At 45.4% G+C, this 25,776-nt stretch overlaps 1 protein-coding gene across 2 annotated transcripts in view; it reads right to left on the bottom strand.

Annotated features, from left to right (window-relative positions):
- GUCY2C (guanylate cyclase 2C) overlaps positions 1-25,776 on the bottom strand; it is a 489,600-nt gene that overhangs the window by 194,299 nt on the left and 269,525 nt on the right. The window contains exons 14-16 of one of the 2 annotated variants that reach the window (XM_085601430.1): positions 17,332-17,403; positions 16,172-16,276; positions 8,497-8,544 (exon numbers count right to left, since the gene is read on the bottom strand). In XM_085601430.1, coding sequence (XP_085457556.1) covers positions 8,497-8,544; positions 16,172-16,276; positions 17,332-17,403 — 225 coding nt within the window. The remainder of the gene's footprint in view (positions 1-8,496; positions 8,545-16,171; positions 16,277-17,331; positions 17,404-25,776) is intronic. The other variant, XM_085601431.1, reaches the window with a different exon arrangement.

Raw genomic sequence — 25,776 nt, forward strand, 5'->3', positions numbered from 1 at the left:
CTCTGGGGTCCCTATTCTTGTTTATTTCCAGAAGGACCGGGCACTGGGATTTCCAGTGTCCGAACCCTCTACAGAACGCACATTGATTTCCATCTAAGTCTCTCCGTCCGTTGTAGGGTGTAGGTGTATGGTCTCTAGGGGGTAGCTTTCTAGGGGTGGTTGGTTGGTAATTCTCTTTTGGGGGTTCCCTTCCTATGGTCACCCCTTGCAACTGTGCTATCATCACCCTCTCCTTTAATTCCTTTTTCTTCTTCTCTGACGCCCTATCGTTCTCGTTCTTCTGGTTTTCGTAGTATTGGGCCATCTGGAGAATTGCTGCGGGTTTGGAGGCTGCCCAACTGCTCTCGCTGGTCTGTAGCTTCTGGGAAACTTCTTGAGACAGACCCTTTACATAATTCTGGACAAAGAGGTGGTGTCCGGTTGCGGTGGTCATGTCTTGGCCACTGTAATCGGAAAACACAGTCTCGAATCGGGAGAAATATTCAGACACATCCTCCTGGGGTTTCTGGCGGCAAGCCGTCACTATCGACCAGTCTACCTTTCTTTCTGGGATTAGAGTCTTCAGCTTTTGTACAATCTTGTCTGGGAGCTCTAAGATGGCTTTCGGGGGCTTCTGTCCTGGTTCTCGCTGTTTATCTATGGTATCGAGTTGTACCCAGGTATATCCGAACGGCTCAGCGTGGTCAACTTTCCGGATTTGTTTCCACACATCAGCCGGCAGGCATAGCCCAAAGAACAAGTCGATATCTGCTAACGTCATTATCGTTGAGCCTAAGGCTGTACCCAATTCAGTGTAGAAGGCAGTCGGGTTCTTTCTCAAGTCGGGTAGAGTCTTTCTAAAGGTCAAAATATCTTGCCGGTCCCACGGCTGGTAGACCCAGTTATATACAACCCTTCCCTTCGCATCTTGGTGGTTGATGTCGTCGTGCGTTCCCTGACCCCGTGGGGGGACCCAATAGGGGGCAGCTTCTTTAATGGGCATCATGGCATCGGTCCTTCCTCCCTGGGGCTTAGTTGCTATGGGGGTTTCTGTTTTGGGGGTCTGTCCATGTTCTTTAAGGTGTCGGTAGACCTCGAGTGTACGAGTGAAGAGGTTCGTTATATCGCCCTCTCCTTCTTCCCCAATGTCTACCTTCCTATATAGAGCCGCTAAGCCTTCGGGACCTTTATCGTGGTATCTGTCCTCATATGCATTCAGGGCGTGATAACAGAGCCGTACGACGAAGTGTCGTCTGCGGCTGTCGGCATACGAGCTATACACGTCTGTTATATACTCCTCACTTTCCTTTCGCTCCACCAGCGTCCCTACTATCCTATCGATTCCTGCTCGTTCATCCTTAGTTAATCGATTCATTCTGGTGGACTCTTTCTTTCCCATCTCATGGTCATCTAGCGTTGCAGTCGACATTGGGTTCAGTACAAGAGGCTCAGCCGGCGCGGAGGCCGTGAGGGCCGAGGCCCCTGCACTGCTTTCGCTCGTGTTCGGGGGTTGCGGGTGTTGCACTACTGATTGGGAGGGTGCATACGGAGGGGGCATGTAAATGATCGGGGGGCCTAACAGTAATTCGTCATTTGTTCGCTGCTTGGAGGACAACTCAGGGTAGAGCAAAGAAGGGGTCCTAACAGCGTACTGGCCTGAGGTTTCGGGCTCCTGTCTTAGTTTAGTTTCCCTTCTCTCCTTTATGTCTTCTTCTAACTTTTTAGCGGCAAGGTGAGCTGCCTTTCGTAATTCCTTTTCTGCTTTTACTTCTTCCCTCTTTTTCCGTTGCGTCGCTTCTTTGCGCCACATGCCAATACTGTCAAGCATAGTAGGCGTCGTCTTATTGCTACGCAGAGCTACTTCTAGCGCTTCTATCTGGCGGTCGTCGAAGGATCCCATCAGTGGCCACTGACTTTCGGGGTCCTTCTTGGTATATTTATGCCACAGCTTGCTATAAGCTACGGCGACTAGTCCATATTTAGTGAACATGTCCTTATTAGGGGTGCCTTCCAGTGGAGCCGGGTGGTTCACCTCTAATAAGCGGTCCGGGCAGAACCAACTACCAATCAGTGGGGAGAAGATAGGCATGACGGGTTTCAACGGGGACAAAAGTCAGCACTACCTATCTTTTCACTGCTTGCAAAGACTAGACAGAATATCTCTATTCCTCGTTATTTGTAAGCAGAGAATACCTCCAGAGAACCAATATCGAACAACTAGTGTTCGGACAATCAATCAATCAATCAATGGGGAGATAAAGATAGGCACGACGGGTTTCAACGGGGACAAAAGTCTGCGTTACCTACCCTTCACTATTTGCAAAGACTAGACAGAATATTCCTATTCTACGTTATTTGCAAACAGAGAATATCTCAAAAAGCACTATTCTTCAAAACAATCAATGTTCGGACAATCAATCAATGGGGAGATAAAGATAGGCACGACGGGTTTCAACGGGGACAAAAGTCTGCGTTACCTACCCTTCACTATCTGCAAAGGGAGAGAGAGAGAGTATTTCTACTCCTCCCCGTTTGTAGACAGCGAATATCTCAAAGAGAACAATCAATGAGCAATACTAGTATTCAAACAATCAATCAATTATTTCGCACTTTTGTCGTATATCACGACCTTACCCGGACCGCGTGGACAGTTTCTCGTCTTCCGCCTCCAGCGCCCGATCGTCCTCTATTCTCCGTATTTGCCGCGGCACTCCTGATGGTTCCCAGTCAGGACCGTAGATCACTCGAGAGAGGTCTGCTCGGAACCAGTGAAGTTCGGATGATCGGCTGCCAGACGAGGGTCTATTGGGCAGGAGCTCTCCCGATCGTTGCAGTCGTTCACTCTGTCGTCGGGACCTCTCCCACTGGATCCACGTGTCGCTGATGGGCCCCACGTTTGGGACGCCAATTGTTAAATGGTAGCGGCAGTTTCAGTCGATGATCTTTCAAGTATTTGCCCGGCGGTAATCGCCTCTCATACCATTCGATAATTTACCAATAAAAGAGGCAGGCGCCGGAGACTGGAAGGCAGGAAACAAAGTTTTATTCCGTCGGAGCAGAACACATCAGATCAGACAGCAAGGTATCGTCACGAGGTGCTCTCACTGCATCTCTGAGACCTGGTCTCTTATACACTGGTTTATTGCTTTATTACACATAGTACATTCTTGAGATTCCCTTGATGCCTGAAAGAACATCCCCTGAAGCCCCGGCTCAGATCCGATCCCACACATAGATACAGTAGAAGTTCCCACCCTACCCGCAGTGGGAGATGGCTATCGCGCAGCAGGGAATTCCGCTAATTCCCGGGGGTGTGTGCAACTGGCCGGGTCTCAGGGGGTAGGGGCTTTGATCTACTGTAATCCCTTTGATGTGGGGTGTTTCCCTTACAGTAGGGGCAGTAAACTGCATCCTCAGGGCTAGGTGATGGCCTGGGACCAGTTCAGACAATGGGGCGCAGAGGAAGGGGGTTATCAAAAGGAGAGGCATGACCATGTATGGGTTGTCGGTTGGAAGTGGTTCCGTAGCAGGGTCGCGCAGAAGGAGAGGGTTTATGGCCTGTATGAGAGAGCGGGGGTGGCCGGCGCGCGGGGGATGCTTGCAGCGCCAGGGGAACGCGCTGGCGGTCGAGAGTGAGCGGGGAGAGAGTGGGGTGCCTAAAATGGCGGCCGTGCAGTCGCTGTGCGTGGCGCTGGGGAGAGGCAAGATGGCGCAGATAATGTTCAGTTTGCACGCTAAATTTCCACATATATCATTCACCTGTCTATTTGGTCTTTCTCAGCTGTTTCTTGCCTGTCTATCTCTTTTATCAACAAAGTAGGGACACAGGGGTAAGTTTAATGAGGTCCAGTGTACATACCCCGTCAACTAGTGATGCAAAAAGGTACAGAGTTCCTCTAACAAAGAAAAGAAGGGGAAAGATGTATTGTCATGTGTCAAAGAAAATAGGGCCTGGTCATCAGTGAAGCAGGTCGAGAACAGAAGGGGGAAATCCCTAGTTGGAACTAGGGCTCTCACACACCCAGCAAGCTAGGTGCCATGCTTCATCATTTGAGCATGCCCCTCGTCAGGTCGGCGGTGCAATACCTGACAGGCACCCAATATTGGGGCTCTTTGGCGGGGATCTTTTATTCCTGCCGAAGGGTGCAGTGGGGGTAAGGGGCACTAGAGTGTGTAGATGTGAGTGAAATGTAAAATAGGTGCTGTTAGTCCACACATGAATGTTATTAAAGTGGTAAACAGCCTAAGTAAAAGCAATAGGAGTTGAGGTGGGTATAGAAACTAGTGATTATGTAACTAGTTATGCATGCCGTACCCTCAAAAAGATCGACATGTTTCATGCCATGGTAGCCAGAATGGTCAGGGCACTTCCTCAGGATCAGTAATAGGAACTATCTACAACAATAGGTACGTGAGCAGGCTACATACCTAACAGGTTCAGTAAGGTAACCTAAAACAAAAAGACGAAAAAAGTGACAATGAACAACACATCGAGATGCACTCATATGATGAAACAGAATCTTGTCCTCAAGAGGCAAAAGGTGTCATTAAAGGTAATAAGGGGAACAAAAGGGGGGAAATTGGTTAAAACCAGGAAAGGCGGTGCGCAGATGTACCAGCCAAAAAAGGTGAGGGTATAAGGTATCTCACAATAAAAGGTGTAGTCAATGCAGTTGTAGGAACACTCACCTAAACTGCTATCAAAGGAATCTTGCAGCAGTGACTGGCGGGTATGCGAGGACTCCGATGTGGGTCCTGAAGGCAGATGCCGGTGGAGTGAGAACATGGGTTAAAAAATTGGTTAAAAGTTGCGCGGTACCGAGGACGGCAAATAAAAAACTGTATGTGGCTAATCAGCGAACCCCTAGGGGCAGAGAAAGACCAAAGGGAGTCAGGGCAAACCACCAACCAGTTATACACTATCAAGGGCGGTGTGGTGTGCAGCCATGGTTACCCGGCGACCAGAGGCGGACAGTCCGGTGGCCGAGCGCAAGGGAGGAGGTGTGGTAACATGACCGGGCTCTCCTCCTGTTGTCCAGCACCAGCGCCGTCCCCCCTCATGGCAGCAAGCAAAATCATGGACGGTGGCGCCCAAGTAGTATCGAACATGGAGTGAGTTCAAGGCCGCTCCTCAATAAAAGTCTACCCTCAATGGGGATCCGGATTGATGTAAGGGAAGCATATGGTACTCACCAGCGTCGTAAAACGCGTATATTCCTGAACCTACCCCTGCCGCCGGACCTGGGATGGTTAGAGGTAGGACGTGGTACAAGCCTGATATGCTGCAGGCTGATGACGTGTATGGCATCATGTGACCAAATGCGCGTATCCCAATGCACGGCAGTGCTGCTCCGGTCGCGGCGGCCATATTGGAACGGGGTGGATGTTAAAAAAAGTAATAAACAGGACCGGATGGATCCGTACCGGCACAGAACCGATCATGGAGAGCACAATGAAACTTGGAAAATCAAATACAGGGGGGACTGATAATAAATGTCCACAATAATACAAAAATTCATAAATAAAGGATCAGGTCAAAAAGGCGCGGGAACGCGCATAACATACCCTGGAGGGTTATGTAAAGGGGAAGGAGGGAATGAATGAAGCCAATTAGGCGCCTGATGGGGAAACCCTCCAAAAGGTATCTGAAAGTAGTATATGACAAAGGACACAGTACGTGTGTGGGAGGTGGTAGTATATCCCAACCCCGCCAAAGTTAAACACGGAGAGGATTGTCATTCAGTAGAGAATGGAGGATGAAAATAAAGCTAAGGGCGGGAGGATCTCATCCAGTGAGTGCACCCCATGGGATGTCGTCGTTCAAGCCCGTCAGGTGTGAAGATAATCTAAGGACCCATCTCTGCTCAAGCCTGAACAGTGCATGTTTAGAAATCTGTGGATGAGCCTCTAAGACTACCCAGCTCATCGAATCAGCGTGATGTTGCGCTTCCTTAAAATGTGTGTAAAGTCTAGTAGTAACTCTCTGACAGCGTATATTACTTCTATGTTCCGTTATCCTGGTCTTAATCGTGCGCGTGGTCATACCTACGTAATGTAGGTCACATGGACATGTAATCATGTAAATACAGTTTTTAGTGTTGCAGTTAGTGTGTCTGGTCAGGACCCAGTGGAAATCATTCTTGAAAGTGATGCCCTTGGTAATAGTGGTCGAGTTACAGGCCACTCATGAGCCACAGGGGAAGTGACCAGTTACTGTGGGTAGGTCCCACATAGTGCGTTGTTTGTTGGTCATATTAGGCTTTGGTCTTGTGTGGACCAGTAGGTCCTTGAGATTTTGTGTTCTTTTATAAGCAAACCTAGGCTTTGGTATGCTCAAACTGCCCATCTCTAGAATGTTCCAGTTTCTCAAAATAATCTTCTTAATTCTGGTAGAGTCCGGTGTAAAAGAAGTGACACAGGTGAGTATGTCAGTGTTGGGTTTTGTTCGTGTTTCGAGGAGTGCTTCTCGTGGGTTGTTCCTAGCTCTTTCATAGAGTTATGAACTTGTCTTTCGGGATATCCCCTGGCCTTCAGATTAGATGATAAAACTCTAGCCTCTGTGTTATAATCAGACAGCCTTGTGCAATTACGTCTAATGCGTAGAAACTGGCCAAACGGTAGATTGGCCCTCAACATTTTGGGATGATGGCTATCATAACGCAATAGACTGTTGCGATCGGTGTTTTTTTATATAGAGTTGTGCTAAGAGTACCATCAAGTAATGTGATGTTCAGGTCTAGGAATGGTATTGAACGTTCTGATATTGTGTGGGAAAATCTGAGAAATTCATTCTGCTCATTGATCCATTTGATGAAGTTTACACAGTCAGTGCGTGTACCATGCCAAAAGATCAGTATATCGTCAATAAATTGTTTCCAAAGTGTAATGTTACCATGGAAAGGATTCGAGGTGTTGAAAATCACGTCCTTTTCAAAAGCTGCCATATAGAGACACGCAACACTAGGAGCGAAGGTGCTCCCCATCGAAGTGCCCTGGCTTTGATGATAGAGTTGTTTATTAAATTCAAAGAAATTCTCAGTCAAAGCCAGGGTAGCACAATCAACAATAAATGTTATGGGTGTGGATGACGACCAGTTGAGTGCTCGTAGGGCTGACTCAATAACAGCCAGGGTGGCCCTCTGAGGAATATTAGTGTAGAGGGCCTCCACGTCCAGGGTGACAAGATAGTCAACATCACCTGTATCTGTGAAATGGTCAATGATCTTATGGACATCAGTAGTGTCTTTTATAAAAGAGGGGATGTCTCGTACCAAGGGTTGCAAGAAATGATCACAGAAATTAGAAAGGGGCTCGAGAAGCGAGCCAATGCCAGATACAATCGGCCGGCCTGGTACCGGGGTAGTCCCCTTGTGAATTTTAGGTAGGGTATAAAAGATCTTTCCGGCACAAAAAGGCAGTGGAAAACTGTCTTTGGGGGCCCCCAGTAGGGCCCCCATGGGTGCGAGAGCACCTATGGTGCCCCCCTGTTGATCCCTGCACCTGATGGCAGGCACCTTAATAGGGTGCAGAGATTAACTGCACCTCAGCAGTTAACAATGCGAACATGCATTCCGTTTAGAATGCATGCTCCTATTGTTAAGTATCGGATTGCATCCTACTTGCAGGTCTGTAACCGACGGCAGAAGGTTGGTCGGTTACAGTTCCTGACCGATGTCGGATGGACTCCAGTCCGTCCAACATCGGAATCGTGCCCTAAATTGCAACATCACCAATGGTGCAAAAAAAAGAAAAGCCTCATTCCTGCTAAAAAAAACAATCTGTGCTGAGTGAAGCCCAAATTAAGAATAAGCCTCCAAGAATAAAAGCCTGAAGCAAATCCTTGTACCACAAAAATAAAAGCCCAAATCAAATACAATCCTAATGTACAGGAAACATAAAGAAACCTGGATCAACCTACAAAGCCCAGATTAAGTGCAATGCTCTTAAAAACATGAACTGTAACGTTTTCTGAAGCTTTGCATCCAAATGTGCTCTGATATCGTTGTAAGAGAGTAGTTGGTGATGCAGTTCTTAAAAGATGTCAGCATTTCAAGATGGCTACAGGAAAAATATTGCAAAACAATATTTATCAAACGGTGTAGTATATGTCCATACTAATTTAGATGAAACTTAACCTCTTCTATGCCCATGACGAGATAGTCTCGTCATGGAGCGCGGTTGCGCTGTGCCCATGACGAGACTATCTCGTCATGGACCCCGCCCGCTAATACAATGCCCGGCACAGGAGGGGGAAAGGGCGGGGCACTGAAGGGGTTAAAGTGTTTCTTTGTTTATCACATGGAATATGTTGCTTTCGAGTGTCTGTATTTGTGTTGTTGGGGGGGAATGGTTTCTGCATTCATCGAATAGTCCCTGCAGCTGCTCCTGAAAATAACACGCCTCATGCATTGCAATGTAAGCATAGTCTATGTGGCATATTTATACACCTAACAGCCAGTAGGTGGTGTTCTCACAGCTATAAGGGGATCCAAAGAATCCAATGGGTGAGGAGCTTACCCAAAATCCCAGTCTGTTATTTTTCCAAGGTATTTTCCTGCACCAGACCTAAAAAGGCATACATGATAACATAAAAACAAAGGAGAATAAAAATGAATCTATTTAGGTTCTGTGCTAAATGTACGTATGTAAGCAGTTTTATAAAGTGATATTTATCCCCAACGCAGCTTCTGAGCACTGGTTTTCTGACCGCGTACGTATCTGTATTGCCTTTTCTTTAAGGTGATGTTCAATCAAAAACTGGTAGATGAACTGGGACTTCTCTTTGAAGAGAAGATTACTATGCTATAACCTGTCTCCTCTTTATCAGCCTTTTGTCTCTCCTGTCTCTCCTTTCTCTCGCTGTGTCTCTCAGGTGCTTCTTTCTTACCATTCGATATCTTCTTATCACCCCTCTCACCTGCTCCCTCTCTTTCTCACCTTTCTGCCCCACCTCTCACTTGCCTCCCTTTCCCAGCTCTCTCTACGGTACCTCGCTCTCATCTGTCTCTTTATTACTACACTATCTTTTAACTGTCTCACCCTCCCGCTGTGTGAGGTGTCACTGTCTAAACTGCCTCTTTATCAGACCATCTTTCTCTTGTCTTTGTATCTCTCCCTCTCTCTCAGCTATATATTTCTCACCTGTCTCTGCCTTTTTATCTCCTCTGTCTCGCCTGACTTTTTCTTACCTTTATTTTTCTTTACCAACTCACTCTCACCTGTCCCCTTCACAGACTCGACTGCCTTTTTCTAGGCAGTGTCTCTTTATTACCACTTTCTCACCTCACACTCTCGGTTGCGCCTGTTCACCTGCCTCTGTGTTTTTACCACTTCTCCATCACTTATCTGTCTCTGTCTCCCATTCTCTTTAAGCTGCCACTGGCTAATCTGCCTGTCTTTTATCAGCCCTCTGTATCGCATGCCTTTTACTTTTCATGTGCCTCTCAGCAACTTCTGCCCCTGTCAATTGCTGCCCCATCTGTCTCTTTACCACGTGTTTTTTAATCGCCTCACTTGTCTCCCTCTCCCAACACCCTCCGCTGTCTCATACTTCTCTCTTTATTGCCACACATTCTTCATCTGTCACACCCTCCCTCTATGTCAGGAGTCTGTGTCTAATCTGTTTAATTCTTTAATATGCATTTCTCTCTTGTCTCTGTAACTGTCTCTCTTTGTCTCATAGCTACCTATTTGTCACCTGTCTCCTTCTCTTTATCGCCATCTATCACTCACCTGTCTATTTGGTCTTTCTCAGCTGTTTCTCGCCTGTCTATTTCTTTACCTTTCTCTCCCACCTTTCACCCCCCTCCATCTTTCTCAGATGCCTCTTTATTACTCTCTCTCACCTTTCCAGTCTCTTTCTCAACTGTCTCTTTATCACTTCACTTTCATTCATTCTATCTATATCTGGGGTTCACAGTAAAAAACAGAGCTTCTCCGCTAGGCGGGCTCTCAAGTGCAGGGCCATGGACCATGTATGATGTCCTATAACATATTTGGTATCCTCATCTAATGGTGGCAGTGTGGTAAGGAGATCAAACTACACCTCTACTCTACCGCACTCAGCGGTGGGAAAAAGGAAAACCTTTTTTATACACCCCTCACCCACTCTAGTAGTGGGATGCTTCATCATCGGTTTTACCCTGACTCCTAAAGGTCAGGGTGGGCTCGACCGTATTCCAGGGGGCTCTTTGAAGAACAGTTTTTTTGGGGGACGGGGGTTATATACTAATAAATAAAAAATCCTTATCCACCCCAAGGTATCCCTTTATTCGTTGTGGTGATGGGAAAGATTAAAACTGTAAATACACTGTGCAAGCAGGATCTTGTGGTCCTATGACACTAGTTTTTAAAATGCCGACATGCTTATGCCCTACTCTACTGGACTAATATAGGTCATTCCTGGGCATTCCTCAGGGTGAAGAGAATGAAAGTGGTTCCCCCAATGGCTCACCACTGTAACAATATTTACAGAAGAATGCGTGGCATGCAAAATGTTAAGCGTATGCATGCAGGTAAAAAGTGATGACTTGCAGTATTTTGGAAATATCACAGACTCAGGTGAGTACTACTCATGAGGGGGTAGTCGGGGTAGGCCCTGTAGTCCAACTAACTTCAAGGGTCCCTGCCCTATATGAACTTATTTGGTGCTCCGCTGTCCCTCTCCCTGGCTGGTACCTATGTTAATACACTGCCACCAATAGAGGAGGATACCACTTATGTAATAGGATATTTAATAGGGAGTACATATCCCCTCTCCTTTCACGTACAAAATTATCTCTCTACCCTTCTAGGTCCAGGAGTCGCTCTCCTGCTCCTAATTTTTCAACCATGTATGACATCACGGGGTGTGACGAAACTCGAGGGGGCCACCCTGCAAAGTACTTACAACCCAGTAAGGTGCTCTTAGCTGCCACCCGTGCACAGTTCTAGAGGGGCCACCCACTGCACCGCGGGGCCTGCAGTGGCTTTTGTTACTATCGGGACTACCAACTTTCAAAGGCCCAGCATCTCTGTCTCCTCCCTAAGTAACACAGTCCAGATGTTCAACTCTGAATCAAAGATTGTCTGCCTCATCTCTTTTACGCTGTGGTATCACCAGATTAATATCAGGCCCCAAGAAAACTGGATCTTTGGTGCAGTGAGGAAAGAAGTCATAACCTTTCTGTTTCCTTCTATTTACAAACTTTTGTCATCAAGCAAAATTAACAGAGAGGACTTCTAAATGCCTTAGCTGAACACCTGCTGTTCCTCTCATCCACTATTTCCCACAGAATATTAAAAAGATGAACCTGTACTCCCTGATATAAACACTCTTTTGCTTTGCCTCGAACTTCAGGGATATACATGTGCTTATATCTGCCGCCCTAGAAATATCTCTATGCACTAAGGTACATTGAAGTGTGCTTCTCTGAAAGCATTGTTTCTAACATTTCCAATTCTCAGCAATAATCCAGATGCTAAATATCACATCAGGCAATGAATCACCAGAGGAAACCGAAACTAAATCAACACAAACCAAGCTAATACCTAAACAATTACTATTGCATCAAACTTAAATTGCATAATAATTAATGCAAGATGTCGACAGGCACTCACTTGTGAAAATTCAGATCTCCTAATCACCCATAACTTTGACCTTCGTTTCAGAATCAAGTCTGTGTTCAAAGTCACATTTCCAATGTCCTTAGATGTGCTACTACCATCAAACTACTCAATCATCCACAAACACAGACCTGCGGAAAAAAAGGCGACATCACAGTCATTTTAAAGAGCAAGAGCTGCTGGAAAATCTCCAATAGAATCCCCTTTCCTCCTGTCCTTCGAAGTCCTCTCACTCTTGATACATCTAATGCAAATTAAAAGATGCTATTTTCATACTATGTAAAGCATCCCTGTCTACAAGTAAACATTCCCGGAACTTTTTTCGGAACTGATATTTTTAATGAAAACTGACAAGCTAACAACTTTTTATCTTGGAAATCTTAACGTCTCTTGGAAAATTCTGAAAAATTCACTCCCAAGAAAAGAAACAAATGAACTTGACACAAACTTATACAATCAATTTCTCAAGGTACACACACAATATATCCAACTTTATTGACCTAATATTTCTCCACCAAACCTTAACTACCAGACAACCCATTCAATTGAAATTGGTCTAGGTATCTTGTTATTTCTTTCCACATAAAAATAAAGGTAAATAGAACATGGCAACCCCAAAAAACCTAGAGATGAACCTTAAAAGGAATATCAATCCAGCAACTATCAGAAGGTTTGAAAATTATAGCCATCTCTAATTATCTGGCAAACACGTGGCCTCCCTCGCAAATGTTTACAATGAATCACAAAAGCCATTCCATAACCTTTCTCAAATCCATTAGAGAGAAACCACGTGCCTCATGGCACTCCAAATATCTCAGTATCACAAAAGAACTACCAGGAAAGGGGAAAAGATCTGAAGGATAGAAATATCAGCAGGGTATCTGGTAGCCCCCACAGAACAAAGGATCACTTATAAAAAGCACAGTGGGTAAGACAAAAATGAATAAAGTTATAAATCCTCACACAATTCTTTTCAGTGCCATAAAACACTGCAATAACACCGCCAGGTGCCAGAACTCTGTTAAGAACATTGCCACCGTTTTTACCCAGAAATGTAACCAAAAATGCAAGGACCTTTCTAAAAAGCCTAAACTATACATCTCCTTTATTATTCACAAAAGCCCCACCGCCTAATGGTCCTCTTTTAACAACCATGACATTTAAATAATTATGCATGCCCTCTATCAACCTCGCCCCTTAGGCAAATGTCCCGGTTCCTGCACCTCTGCAAAAAAGCTGCTGACAAGACATCTCTCCTCTTATACTCACAACAGTCAATGCCTTTCTTGAAAGTGCTTTCCCATCAGTTCAGAAAATGAACCAAATCAATCCACTTCTCAAGAAGCCAGACCAATAAACCTTCATATTAAGGACATTTCAAAACCAGTATCTAAGCTCCCTTATCTTGTCAAAGTCATTGAGGATGTTTGGCATGCAGCTATCAAATCACATTTCCATCAATAACCTTCTACCAGTCTGGCTTCTGTCCAAATACTGCATAGAAACCGCTACAATACAGATAATAGAGGATGAAGAAGATACCTGCCTTTTATTAAGTCTCAACCTCTCAGCAATGTTCGACACACTTGATTATTACTCACTGCTTCAAATCCTGAAAGCTAGAATGGGAGTAAAAGGAATTGTCTTAAAGTGGTTTTAAATCATTTATCACCTCAAGATCTCAGTTTGTAAAAGTTAAATCTTTCAAATCAGATACATACCCAATAAGACTTAGTATTCCAATAAGCTAGATTTTCTCCCACTATTTATTTGACCTACAAGTAGACTCTCTTACTTTAATACTTCAAAATAGATCTATTAACCTGCACTAATATACCGATGATTCCTAGCTTTATCTTCATGTCTCACCCCCCACTAGCATAACAAACTTGAAAATCGTCAACGATAAACTAACCAAATGGATATATTCACGCTCTCTAAACCGTAATCCGACCAAAAGTGAATTAATTTGCCATTCTCAAATGATTATTCCCCTCCAATACAAAAATAGCTAAATTCTTTACATCCACTTGGCATTCCCCTTCTTTCTTTCGAGTCACATGTGAAATTCTCTTGGCTTCATTATCGACAAAAATCTGAACCTGGACAATCAGGTTGCCATACCAACCAACTGAACCTTTAATCAATAACACCTACAAAGGAAACTAAAGCCATCAATAACTCATTCAGACTTCAGAAACATAGTACTGTCTGTCACTTGTGCTTATGCACCTCGATAAAGGAAATGCAGTTATGGCAGGCCTCCAAAATCTTCAACTGTTCCTCTTGGGAGCTATACTGCATGCTGTTGCCTGGCTCTCTACATGCACCAAACATATCTCCATCCTTGCAAGTCCTTCACATGGGATGGAACTGTACTGGTGGAAAGAGAAGTTTGAGTGTTGGCAAATGAGGAAGGCATGGAGGTGAGAGAAGTAATGAAACATTACTTGAAAGCGTAACATCACGGAAAGGATGCGAAGAAGAGAGTTGGGAGCAGGATAGAAGGTAGGTAGACTTGACAGTAGGAATGAATGGGCAAAGAAAGGAAATAAAAGTACATTTCTTGATAAGCGTAGGAAAAACACCATACTCGTGATTTCTTACAGAACATATACAAAGTAAACGCTAATAACCACTGATTTGTGCAAGATTTGGAAACACTCAAAAACACTGAAAATACCCACCGGAATTTACAACAAAAATAAAATGAAAACAAGAAAGCCTAGACTTGAGTCTTTCATGATAGATTCTACTGTACCCAGTAACAAATTTCACTGTGGTATCAGTAGATACATAAGTATGCTAGATCAGAGACATCATTGTCTCAAAGGAAATGCATTACTGTGTCTACAGGGGAGGTGACATGATTGTACCAGACTGAATATGTTATTGAGTTATAACAAACATGTCATTTCACTAAGGGCAGGGACATCATTGGACCATGGCAGAGGCATGATTTGGCCACACATGAGTAGTTATTAAGGAACAGCAGGACATTATTGTGTCACTGGAAAGAAGTGATTATGCCACAGAAGAGGCATTTCAGAAACAAAAATGAGGACATTATTGGGGCAAAAAGGAGGAGTGATTTGCCACAGCAGAGTCATTATTGTGCCACATACTGGAATCAGTGGTCCCAGAAATGTGATAGGGCTGCACAATTTGAAATGATAATGCCCTAGAAGAGGTTTAATTGGGGTACACAAGGGAAGTGATAACGCTAGAAGCACAGACATCATCGGGGCAAACAAGAGAAGAGATAATACCACAGCACAGACATCAGTGAGGCACACAAGAGAAGTAATAATTCTACAGCAGAGACATCATGGATACACAAGAAAAGTAAAAGGGCTATCACCTGATTAGGTCTCACCATAAAATAATTATGCTAAACCAGACATGTGACTGGGCCACACAAGGGAAATCATCCCCCAGCAGATATGTAATTGAGTCATGCAAATCAGGTGATTCTTCAAAAACTTAACTTTCTTGGGCCAGGAAAAGGAAGTGATTGTTCCACAGGAGAGCCATTAGTAGGATATGGCAGAAATATGACTCTGACTGGAGATACGATTAGAGCAGTAACCTAAGCCTTTTTTAAACAACTACAAGATGTTTACATTATTACTGATTCCCTTGACACCAGGATTCAAACTGCAAATTAGGCAATGGACAATGAATAGAATGAGACACCCATCCTTACGAATACTACATCACAATAAAGTAATAGTCCACCTGATCTCTCGGGACCTATCTTTCCCTCCAATCACAAGTTGACTATATCTTTTGCCTTTGAAGTGGTACAGCACTACTCTTCCTTTTGGCTAGATACGCCCTACACAAATACCACATAGGTACATAAACACAAGTAAAATCTATCATACTCTCCCAGGCATAGTTCAGAGAACTTTGAATTACAAACCATAGACTTTCTATAATTTAGCGTCCTCTAAGCATTATCCGTGTAGAGAATTACCCCGGGCCTTTCGCCCTTAGAATCGAAATTCAAACCTACCCATCCAGATGTGTGACCGTCTGTGTTCTTCTACATGTGTATGTGATCTCCAACTAAAAGTAGGGAATGAATCCTTCTAAAAGTAGAGGATGTGTCTCTTTCCAGCTGAAGTCTGCAACAGTCCATGAGATGGTACCATGACAATGAAGACTGGATAGTGAGGTCTTAACCCAGAACAAGCAATCTGTTGTTGCTTGCAACCTCTGCAGTAGCTCATGGGAATGTAGCATATTCAGACAGAAGTGCGGCAGAGCATTTACTAACACCGAAAGATAGATCTGCTGCTGCATACACGCTCTGCAGGCGGCCATGACAAGGCCTGTATGAGATTAGTATTGGGCCCACCAAATGCTATATGAACAGAAAATGTCTGATTCAAACTAATTCCTCCCGGAGCTGTTCCCTTGTCTTAATTTTTCATGCCTTTAGCAAGCAAGATATGCCCTCGTGTTCAATGTTCACGTGAGATGCAGCAAAATGACGTTAGCATAAATTACCTGAAAATGTGCATAACAGCCTGCAATTTCACACACCCTTTCCTGTAAGATGGCATCATGTATAAGTCCTTACCCGGAGGGAGCCCCTGTCACAGTACTCAATCACAGCAAAGATCATGGCATCCATCTTCACTGTCCCATAGAACTTGGTCAAGTTGTAGTAGTCAATCTGCAAAATCTACAGAACAAGAAACCAAAATTTGAAAATTAGGAACTTTTTACAGCAGCAAATTGATAAATCTTGGGCTAAACATGTTGTTATAGGAAAACATCTATTACAACGCAGGCATTACAACGTAGTGCCTTTACAACACAGTCCGTACCACGACTGTGACATTACCACGAGTTCCATTACAATGCAAGTCATTACAACGACTTGCTTTAGGGAATGTGGTGTTGGACTGGTGTTGGATTGTAAGTCCAACACCGTCCCTACTGATACACTGACTGGAGTTGGAATATTAATTTAAACTATTACAAAGTCCAGCGCTTCCCTAAAGCAAGTTGTTGTAATGACTTGCGTTGTAATGGAACTCATGGTAACTACACAGTTGTGGTATTGATGCGTTGTTAAGCCACGCGTGGTTTTAGCATGCATGGTAACAGATGCTATTTGTCGTTATAGGCTGACAACTGACCAACTCCTCACATATTTGCAGGTCTGAAGTTGTTCCTGCCAATAATACTTGAAAGAGGAATTATTTGGGATTCATAATTTCACAGTACCATAATATGGCTTCAGGAAGCACGGCAGAAGTATGTGAAAAGTATTATTAAGAGTGATATGTTGTAACTTATGAACTGCAAGTAACCAAAGAATGTCTGAGACAAAAGTAGCAACTCACTGAGCTACCTACATAAACTACAAGTCTGTGATCTTCATGTTACACCTTGTGCTTTGCAGCAGACACCTTAACCCTGTTCTACTTTTTGTTGAGTCAAAACTGTTATTAGACAAAACTCCATCAAGTGCATTAACCACTAGAGTTAGCTTGACGTTATTATCATTGTGTTTTGATTTCCTTGTCCGAAGTCAATTCAATATGGAGCTCATTGGTGTGATTGCCTTGCATGGCACTTGCAGGTGGCTAAGTCAACCTTATGAGACTTTTTGCCTAAAAGTATAGGATTTCATGGGTGTCTTAACAAGCATTTTTCAGGTCTGTGTTCTGTATTAGGCCCAGCCATGTGACCCCATTTCCTAACTAAGACCAACGCAAGGCTTTTGTTTACCTTATTGAGGGCGATCTTCTGCCTCTCTGTGAAGTTACCGTCATTGTGTTTCAGGTCCTTCAAAATAATGACCTGTAAAAAGGGAACATGAGATGAGTCAATGAGGTACAGTGTTCGTCATCGAATGCCCTCTAAGATTATCAACATAGGTGCATAGGAGAACATGCACATTGGAGAACCCACCAAGGCACACCCGGACATGTGATCCATTAGAAAATAAAGTCACAGGAAGAGGAGGACGAGACATGAGAACAAGGCTTAGGACAAGCTTGTGAACAGGAATTGAAGGTACAGAAAAGGAAACCAGAATAAGAGTGACAAGAAAAAGGGCCGAGGAAATTGAGCCAAGAAGGACAGAGGGGAGTGATAATGTTGAAACAAAACTATTGTTGGGAAAGGAGAAGAGATCAAAAGAAAGAGAGTGAATGAAAGAGAGAAGATGAGTGCATGAGAAAGAGGGAAGAGACAGAAAAAAAGGAAATATATGAGATGAGAGAGAGAGTGAGATATGCGAGAAAGAAAGTAAGAGCGAACAAAAAGAGACTAAAAAGAACTTACGAAAGAGCGAGAGAGTGATTTAGAGTCTTAGCAATATAGACTGACAGTAACCAAACATCATTTTCTCCATCATTAGTTCCCATAGCAGAATTTAAGGTATAAGTGGAAATGTCAAGGTCGTTAGGATGACACAAATATCAGTAATCTAATGTGGGCTGGTATGAACACATTTTTTAGCGCCTCTTTTTGGAGGAGAACAGCATTACAAGATTTGAAATCACTACCTTGTAGTACATGGGGATCATGGGAGGGCTGCTGATAAATCCATGGTAGCCTAGAGCTGATGCCAGAGAGTAGAGTTGCCCTCTTTCTAAGAGACAAACATCACGTTTAATACTACAATGTATACCTATGTGTGAGGAGATCTCTGCAGAAGGATGTGGAGATCTCCACACATAAAAGAGGATAGACGGAGGTGTAGACCTCGCATGAAGGTTAATGACTACCATTTTGTGGAATGTTAGTAGTACTACAGTATTACTAGTAACATACCACAAAATGCAGTTTGTGCACAGGATCCCTACGATTATATTAGTCTGATGTACATCGAATGTGTTAAAAAACAGATCACATCCATCATAGGAGAACACTTAGCCAAGAGATCATATCTAACACAATAGAAAACGTGTAGATCGAGCACCGGCTACAGTGGTAACAGGAAGACTTCCTCAGACAGTCTGATTTGGCAATGGAAGAGTAACAAGTAAAGTATTAAGGGAAGGCCCATGAAGCTATTACCTGGGATATGGTTGTGTTGCAGTAAAAGTGGTCATTGGGGGAAATAGTTGTGCGCATCCAGTGGTGTAGCAAGGTTTGGTGGTACCCAGTGCGGAAAATTTCTTGTCAACCCCGGCTTGACAAAATGGCAAAAATTTGTGTTTAAAACACATATTTTTGCCATTTTGTCACCCCCCTCAGTGATAACACCCGGGGTAGCCCGCACCCACCGCACTCCCCTTCCTATGGCACTGTGCGCATCACTCCCATGGTTATTTTAGAGAAACAAAAGAAAGACGATGTAGAAACAAAAAAGTCTGAGTAGGAGGTTTAACATTAATCCAGTTCTTCTTCTAGAATGTATAGACTTGAAGACAGCGGTGGGGTGGGGGGAGGGGTACGGGGTTCGAAGCCATGCTAATGGGCAGCTTCACTGAAATGAAATCAATACAAGACCAAATTCAAATTATGCAGTACTTTATTTGGCATTCTAATTTTACAGATTTGTCGTTTTAACACACAATAACTCTGACTGGGCAAGAGCTTCGCCTTGTTAGGGCCAATTTATTAACTAAGTACAGTAGTCAGCATCTTAAAAGTGACTAGTTAGTCTTTTCGAAGGATCTGCCACTGCACGTCACCACACATGGCACCTTTTTTGAATTTTTGTTCTATGCTGAGTGTGGTAAAACCATCACAAAATGAAAAATACCACAGCCATTAAATTGCATAATGGCCCGGCTAATGGGTAATGCAATAAATAACCTGATGTGCATAAAGCAGCTTTACTATGATATGAGGTAAAAGGAGATAGATTCTCAGTGTAAAAGGTAAAAGCTGCCCTTGCCCATAGCCAAATAAAGAGAACAGAGATAATACTAGCATGAATCATTCTTCTTCTTTTGAAAGTAACGTCTTCAGACCTTATTCTTCCGCTCTATACCAATCACATTTATATGATTCCGTGAAACAAGATAAGGTACGTACCGAAATCTCTCACATGTCCGGCAAAAGAGCCCAATCAATCCAGATTCATAAAGCTGCGACAAGCCGATTATACTGCCCATTTAGCCTTCAATGTAGATGATAGGGTCGCCATGATAAATCGTGAATGATCTTTCTTATGCTGGATGAGTGGAAGGCGTTTGATGAGGGTAGCTGTGGCTTTGTTCAGAATACTACCTATTGGAAGGTCTGTTTAAAAATGCATGGAGGTGCTGATGAAATGTGGAAATTATGCCATTGTATTAGGAACATAGGAGCAGGGCCAGGACTGATTTGCATGAGGCTGGGTCCTAACTGAGGTGGCATGGTGGGCAAAAAATGAGGGATTGGGATGTGGCCCAGAATGATTGCCAGTGACTGAGATTATTTCAAGCATTCCACCCATCACCCTGTTATTGATGCCCTAAGTGTGGTGGGTATGCCCAGATGTTATTCCCATGCTCACTTTGCCACTGGAACCAAGCTATACCTGGCTGATGACCCCTTATAAGGGCAAACTCAGCCCTGTGTTGCTTGTGCTCTGGCTCAGGAAGAACCTGGCCTGGTACGTCGGGCTGGAATATTCCTGTTGGAGAATGGTCAAGACTGATTTGCATATGGCTGCGTCCGAAATGAGGTTGCATGGTGGGCGAATACAATGCATTGAGATGCAGCCCAGAGTGGTTGCCAGTGGCCTACTTTGATTTAAACATTCTATCCATCATCTTGTTTTTAAAGCCATAAGTGTGATGGGTATGCCCAGATGTGGGTCCCATACTCACTGTGCCACTGGAACAAAGCTATACCTGGCTGATGAACCATAATAAGACCAAATCAGTCTTGGGTTGCTTATGTTTCAGTGTAGATAGGACCTGGCCGGGCTGTTTCGGTTTGACTGCTCCCACTGGAGCAGGTTCAAGGCTGATTTGCATATGGCTGGGTCCAAACTGAGTTGACACAGTAGGTGAAAAACGATGCATCGGAATGCAGCCCAGAGTGCTTGCCAGTTGCTGAGATTAATTCAAGCATTCCATCCATCATCTTGTTTTTGCCCAGACGTGGGTCCCATGCTCACTGTGCCACTAGAAACAAGCTATACCTGGGTGATGACCCATAATCAGTGCGAAACCAGTCCTGGGCTGCTTGTGTTGTGGTTCAGATAGGACCTGGCCTGGCAGCTCGTCTAAACTGTTCCCTTTGAAGCAGGGTTATGAATGATTTGGATATGGCTGGGTCTAAACTGAGAGGGCATGGTGGGCAAAAAATAATTGTTTGCCAGTGGCTGAGATTAATTCAAGCATTCCATCCATTACTTTGTTTTTGATGCCCCCCTTTGTATTAGAAGCAATATTTCCTGGAAAAAATATTTTCTAGATTGTACCTAAGTTCATATAGAGGGGCAGAGAGAAAGGCATTTTCACTAATTATGCAATTCACTGCCTCCATTAAATTGGGTTCTACACCAGGCCCTACATACAATGAACTAACCCAGTGGGCAGAGATTTTACTGAACAAGAGCATTATGATCAAGGGCCCATGAGTTCTGTCACAACTGAGTTTGAGTCTGAGTCTTAGAGGGAATGAAAGATGTAATAATTTGGCATAGATATTTTACTCCATGCGCTGTCAACAAAGTTGTGAAAAATTCCAACCAGGGATTATTCTTTGACTCTTGCCACCGAGAGATGAAGCTCACGAGATGCCTTTTCAATGAGTCCTTTCCTGTGTTCGATGGCTTAATTTCAAAGAACCAATGCAGGTCAATCTTGCCAATCCAGACCTAATTTGTGACAGATTTTGCTTTGAATTGAACATTTAGGTAAATTAGATATGTTTCTAAATGCAGAGAACTTAATTTCCTCAAAGCTTGTATGGGTTCTAAAGTGAAATGTCTCAAAACTATGTGATAACGAAGGAATTAACTTAGTTGTATTTACTTGTGGCATGGGGGCCAGCTGAAGATCTTTATAAGTTTGACATACAGTCTGCATAATGCATAAGTTAGTGAAGTTCTTCCTCATTACCATGGACAAATGATAACAAGGGACCCTAATGAAATCAAACTCCTAGATAATTATAGGGGGAAGGTTAAACAGAGGTAAATTCCCCAAATATGCATCCTTTACCAAAGATCAATATATTTGCTTTTTCAAATTAAATTAAATATATGAGTCAAGGGTTTTAAATGAATGTAGGAGGCCTATTGAGGTAGAGCCTAAAATCCTTTTTTGGGGAGCGGGTTGGAGGAGAGGAGGGTTGCACTGTTTTAAGTGATCTACCCAAATCAACTATATATAACCTGAAAGGCATGGATGCCAGTACGCACCCCTGCTTAAGTCATTTGGGATCATATTATCAAGAACGGCGTTAAAAATGATCGCCGGTTTAGCAGCAGGAAACTGCCGCTAATACGGTGATAATGGGCTTGATAATATGCCCTTGAGAATTCCAATAGAAGTCCATGTTCTGGTGTGAACATGAGCTTCTATTGGAATTGGAATTTTCTGCCGCTGAACCGATGGTAATTTTAACGCCGTCCTTGATAATATAACCCTAGGGTGTTTCATTCTGTTCTGAACCGTGTTGACTCTTTCCCAACTGTACTGTTACCTGTTGCATTGCGCCTTTGACACAACAGGCGCACAACGTGGAGGTCATGTGACCTTGAATTAATAAAGAGGGTCGCGCACGTACGTAAGCCATTAGGGCTACGACGTCGCAACCAGTAAAGTAAACCACTCGGCTCCTGTGTGATTATTGCCCCCACGCCCTGCGTTACCGCACTAGTAGTAAGCCTGTTGCCGGTCGCGCTGCTGCCCCGGCAACACAACAACTGGCGACGAGGGTAGGCGTGCCCTCGCTGGTCGGTGGACGCTGGAGTGGCGGCCACGAGCTCTGTCATTGGCTCGCGGCACTCGTGCCCCGGCGTGTGCGCGTTGCCATCCACGACGGCGGTGTGACCCCCTGGAGCGCCCGCAACTCGGTGCGACGAGGGAGGAGGCGTGATACCACCGGCGTGTGCATCGGAGGTGAGGAGAGTTAGCGCTGCCCCTCCCCCTGCCCACAGGCGAGGCTCTGGCCTACCGGCCGCGTGTTGCATGCCCTGTTCTCCAGTACACAGGCTGCACACACAGTCTTCAGGCCCCCTGGACCCCTCTGGCATCAGAGCAGGACTGCCGGTAAGTGGGGTGCAGCCAATAAGCATTGGCAAAAACAAGGAAAAGACACACGCTCCAGGGGGAACCACATCTAAGAGGGACAGTGAACCTGCGTGGGAGGCCCAGCAAACAGCGTAGTCATTAGCTAAGGTGGCGACCATGGCCACGATATCCCCCAAAGAGCCCTTTATCGTTGAGGGGTCACCCTCAATGCTGGCACCCAAGTGGAAGGACTGGGTGGATCGCCTACTCATATTCTTTGAGGCCACCAAGGTCCATAAGGACCAGAAAAGAGCAATGCTGTTACACTTGGGGGGCAAAGATATCCACAATATCGCTAAAACTATAGTAGAAGCCGCGCCCAAGAACCACCACACACTGATAAATGCCCTCAACGGACATTTTGAACCCATGGCCAATCAAGATTAAGAAAGGTTCATATTCAGGCAAGCGCGCCAGCTCCCAGAAGAATCGCTGCACACGTACCATGCCAGGCTTAAAAACCTAGTGTCCACATTCGGTTTCCCCGATGAGACAGAAGAAATTAGGGGACAGATAATTCAAGGTTGCGCCTCTACCAAGCTCCGGGAACGGATACTTGAAGAATCCGGTAAGTCCCTCGTGGACATACTGACCCTGGGGCAGACCAAAGAATTGTCGAAAGCACGGGCGGCGCACATGGAAGCAGCCCTGCAAGTACCTGTGAAAGCTGAGCCAGTGAACGCCGTAACGACCAAACCCCCGACGAGGTGGGTTAAGAAGGGACCCGGGACATCCACATCAGGCCACCCGAGAACCTGCGGATATTGCGGAGGATCACCCCATCCAGCGGCTGAGTGTCCCGCCAAAGGCAAAAGATGCTCAGGGTGCGGACGGTTTAACCACTTCGAGAAAGTCTGCAGGTCCAAGAGATACCGCAAACCCCGCCAAGTGGTAAATGCCCTGCTCGAAGGAGAAACAGGACCCAGTGATATGGATGACGACGAAGAGGAAGAGCGGGTGGTGCACAAAGTCCACATGATCGACACCGCAGCCCGAAAAGCGCGACGTTTGCCCCAATGCAGCATCCGAGTGGGATCTCAAGACGCCATGGCCGTGGTCGACACCGGCGCTACTATCAACATCATGGCTTCGGCCCTACATCGCACCTTGGATCCGATGCCAGCACTATACCCCTCGAACATTACCGTATTCGGATACGGTCAAGACACACCCCTGAAGATAAGAGGCCGATTCCGAACGTCCATATCACATGGTGCCCAATCCGTCACCACCAACGTGTACATCACCGAAGATGGTCAAGGAATGCTCTTGGGGTGCAGAGCCGCCGAGGATCTGGGGGTAGTGACGTTTGCCTTTGGGGTCCACCAGGAGTCCGTCCAACATCTCCTAACTGAATTTGCGGAAGTATTTCAAGGGCTCGGAAGGTTCAAGGGGAAGGAGATACACCTCCACATTGACCCCACCGTCTAACCAGTGGCCCTGCGGCACCGGCGGATAGCCTTCCACCTGCATCCCCTGGTAGAGGAAGAGCTCAAGAAGTTGGAGGCCGCTGGTATAATTGAGAAGGTGACAGGTCCCACCCCGTGGGTGTCTCCAATCGTTGTCACCCGCAAGCCCAAACAGCCAGGTGTGGTGAAGATTTGTGTCGATATGAGGCTTCCCAATGTCGCCATCAAGAGAGAACGCCACATCACTCCCACGATAGACGATCTCATCGGGGAAATGGCCGGAGCCTGCTGGTTTTCCAAATTAGATCTGAGGTCCGGATACCATCAGTTGGTGCTAGACGAGGCGTCTCGCAACATCACAAGCTTTTCGACACATGTGGGGCTCCGGAGATACACCCGATTAAGCTTCGGAGTGTCCAGCGTGGCTGAAGTGTTCCAAAACATCATACAGGAACTCATTGCAGACATCCCTGGCGTCATTAATGTCAGTGACGACATCATGGTACATGCAAAAACCATTCCAGTACATAACACTCGCCTCACACAGGTGCTGCGGCGATTGAGGGATGCCGGCCTCACCCTTCACAGGGAGAAATGTGAGTTCCTACGAAGGAAGCTACAGTTCTTTGGTTACACGTTCTCCAGGGACGGAGTCAACCCCGACCCCGAAAAGGTCAGAGACATAAAGGATGCCATCGCCCCCACCAATGTCACCGAGGTCCGCAGCTTCCTCGGTATGGTGAACTACTGCAGGAGGTTCATCCGGGACCTTGCCTACTTGACCCTACCATTGAGAGAGCTCACCAAGGAGTCCACCCCCTGGAGATGCGGTCCTGACCAAGCCAAGGCATTCGAGGAAATTAAAGAGGCCCTATCTGAAGCCATCACACTCGCATTCTTTGATCCCAGAAAACTAACGCTGGCTGCAGTGGATGCGGGCCCCATGGGCCTAGGTGCAGTGCTGTTGCAGCGACGGAGCCAGGAGGAGGACTGGGCCCCTGTGGCTTTTGCTAGCCGATCACTCACCGAGACGGAGCAACGATACTCCCAAATTGAGAAAGAAGCCATTGCCATTCATTGGGGGTGCCGCCATTTCCACTTGTATGTATACGGAAAACCGTTTGTGGTAGCCATAGACCACAAGCCACTAGTAGCACTTTTCTTGGGAACCTACACTAAGCCTCCACCTCGAATCGAGAAGTAGATGTTGCAGCTCCAAAATTACAATTGCAAAGTGGAGTATCAGCCCGGCTCTCGGAATCCGGTCGATTACTTATCTCGACATCCCCGAGCTGCCACGGTCCGCGAAATGGAGGACGCGGCCGACACGGAAGAATATGTTAGGTGCGTCACTGCTCGCTCCTGCCCGATTCCCCTGTCCATGGAGAGCCTCTGTGAGGCCACCAGCAAAGATGAATGCCTACAACGAGCCAGAGCGGCTCTACAAAGTGTCAACTGGCACAAAGCCAAGGAAGAATGGAGAGGTCTGACAGCCAACGCACAACGGATCATGGACAGCCTACACCACGTTAGAGATGAGCTGACTGAAGATAACACTGGGTGGCTCCTAAGAGGAC

The sequence above is a fragment of the Triturus cristatus genome, chromosome 4_2 (assembly GCF_964204655.1).
Source record: "Triturus cristatus chromosome 4_2, aTriCri1.1, whole genome shotgun sequence".
NCBI classification, from domain to species: domain Eukaryota; kingdom Metazoa; phylum Chordata; class Amphibia; order Caudata; family Salamandridae; genus Triturus; species Triturus cristatus.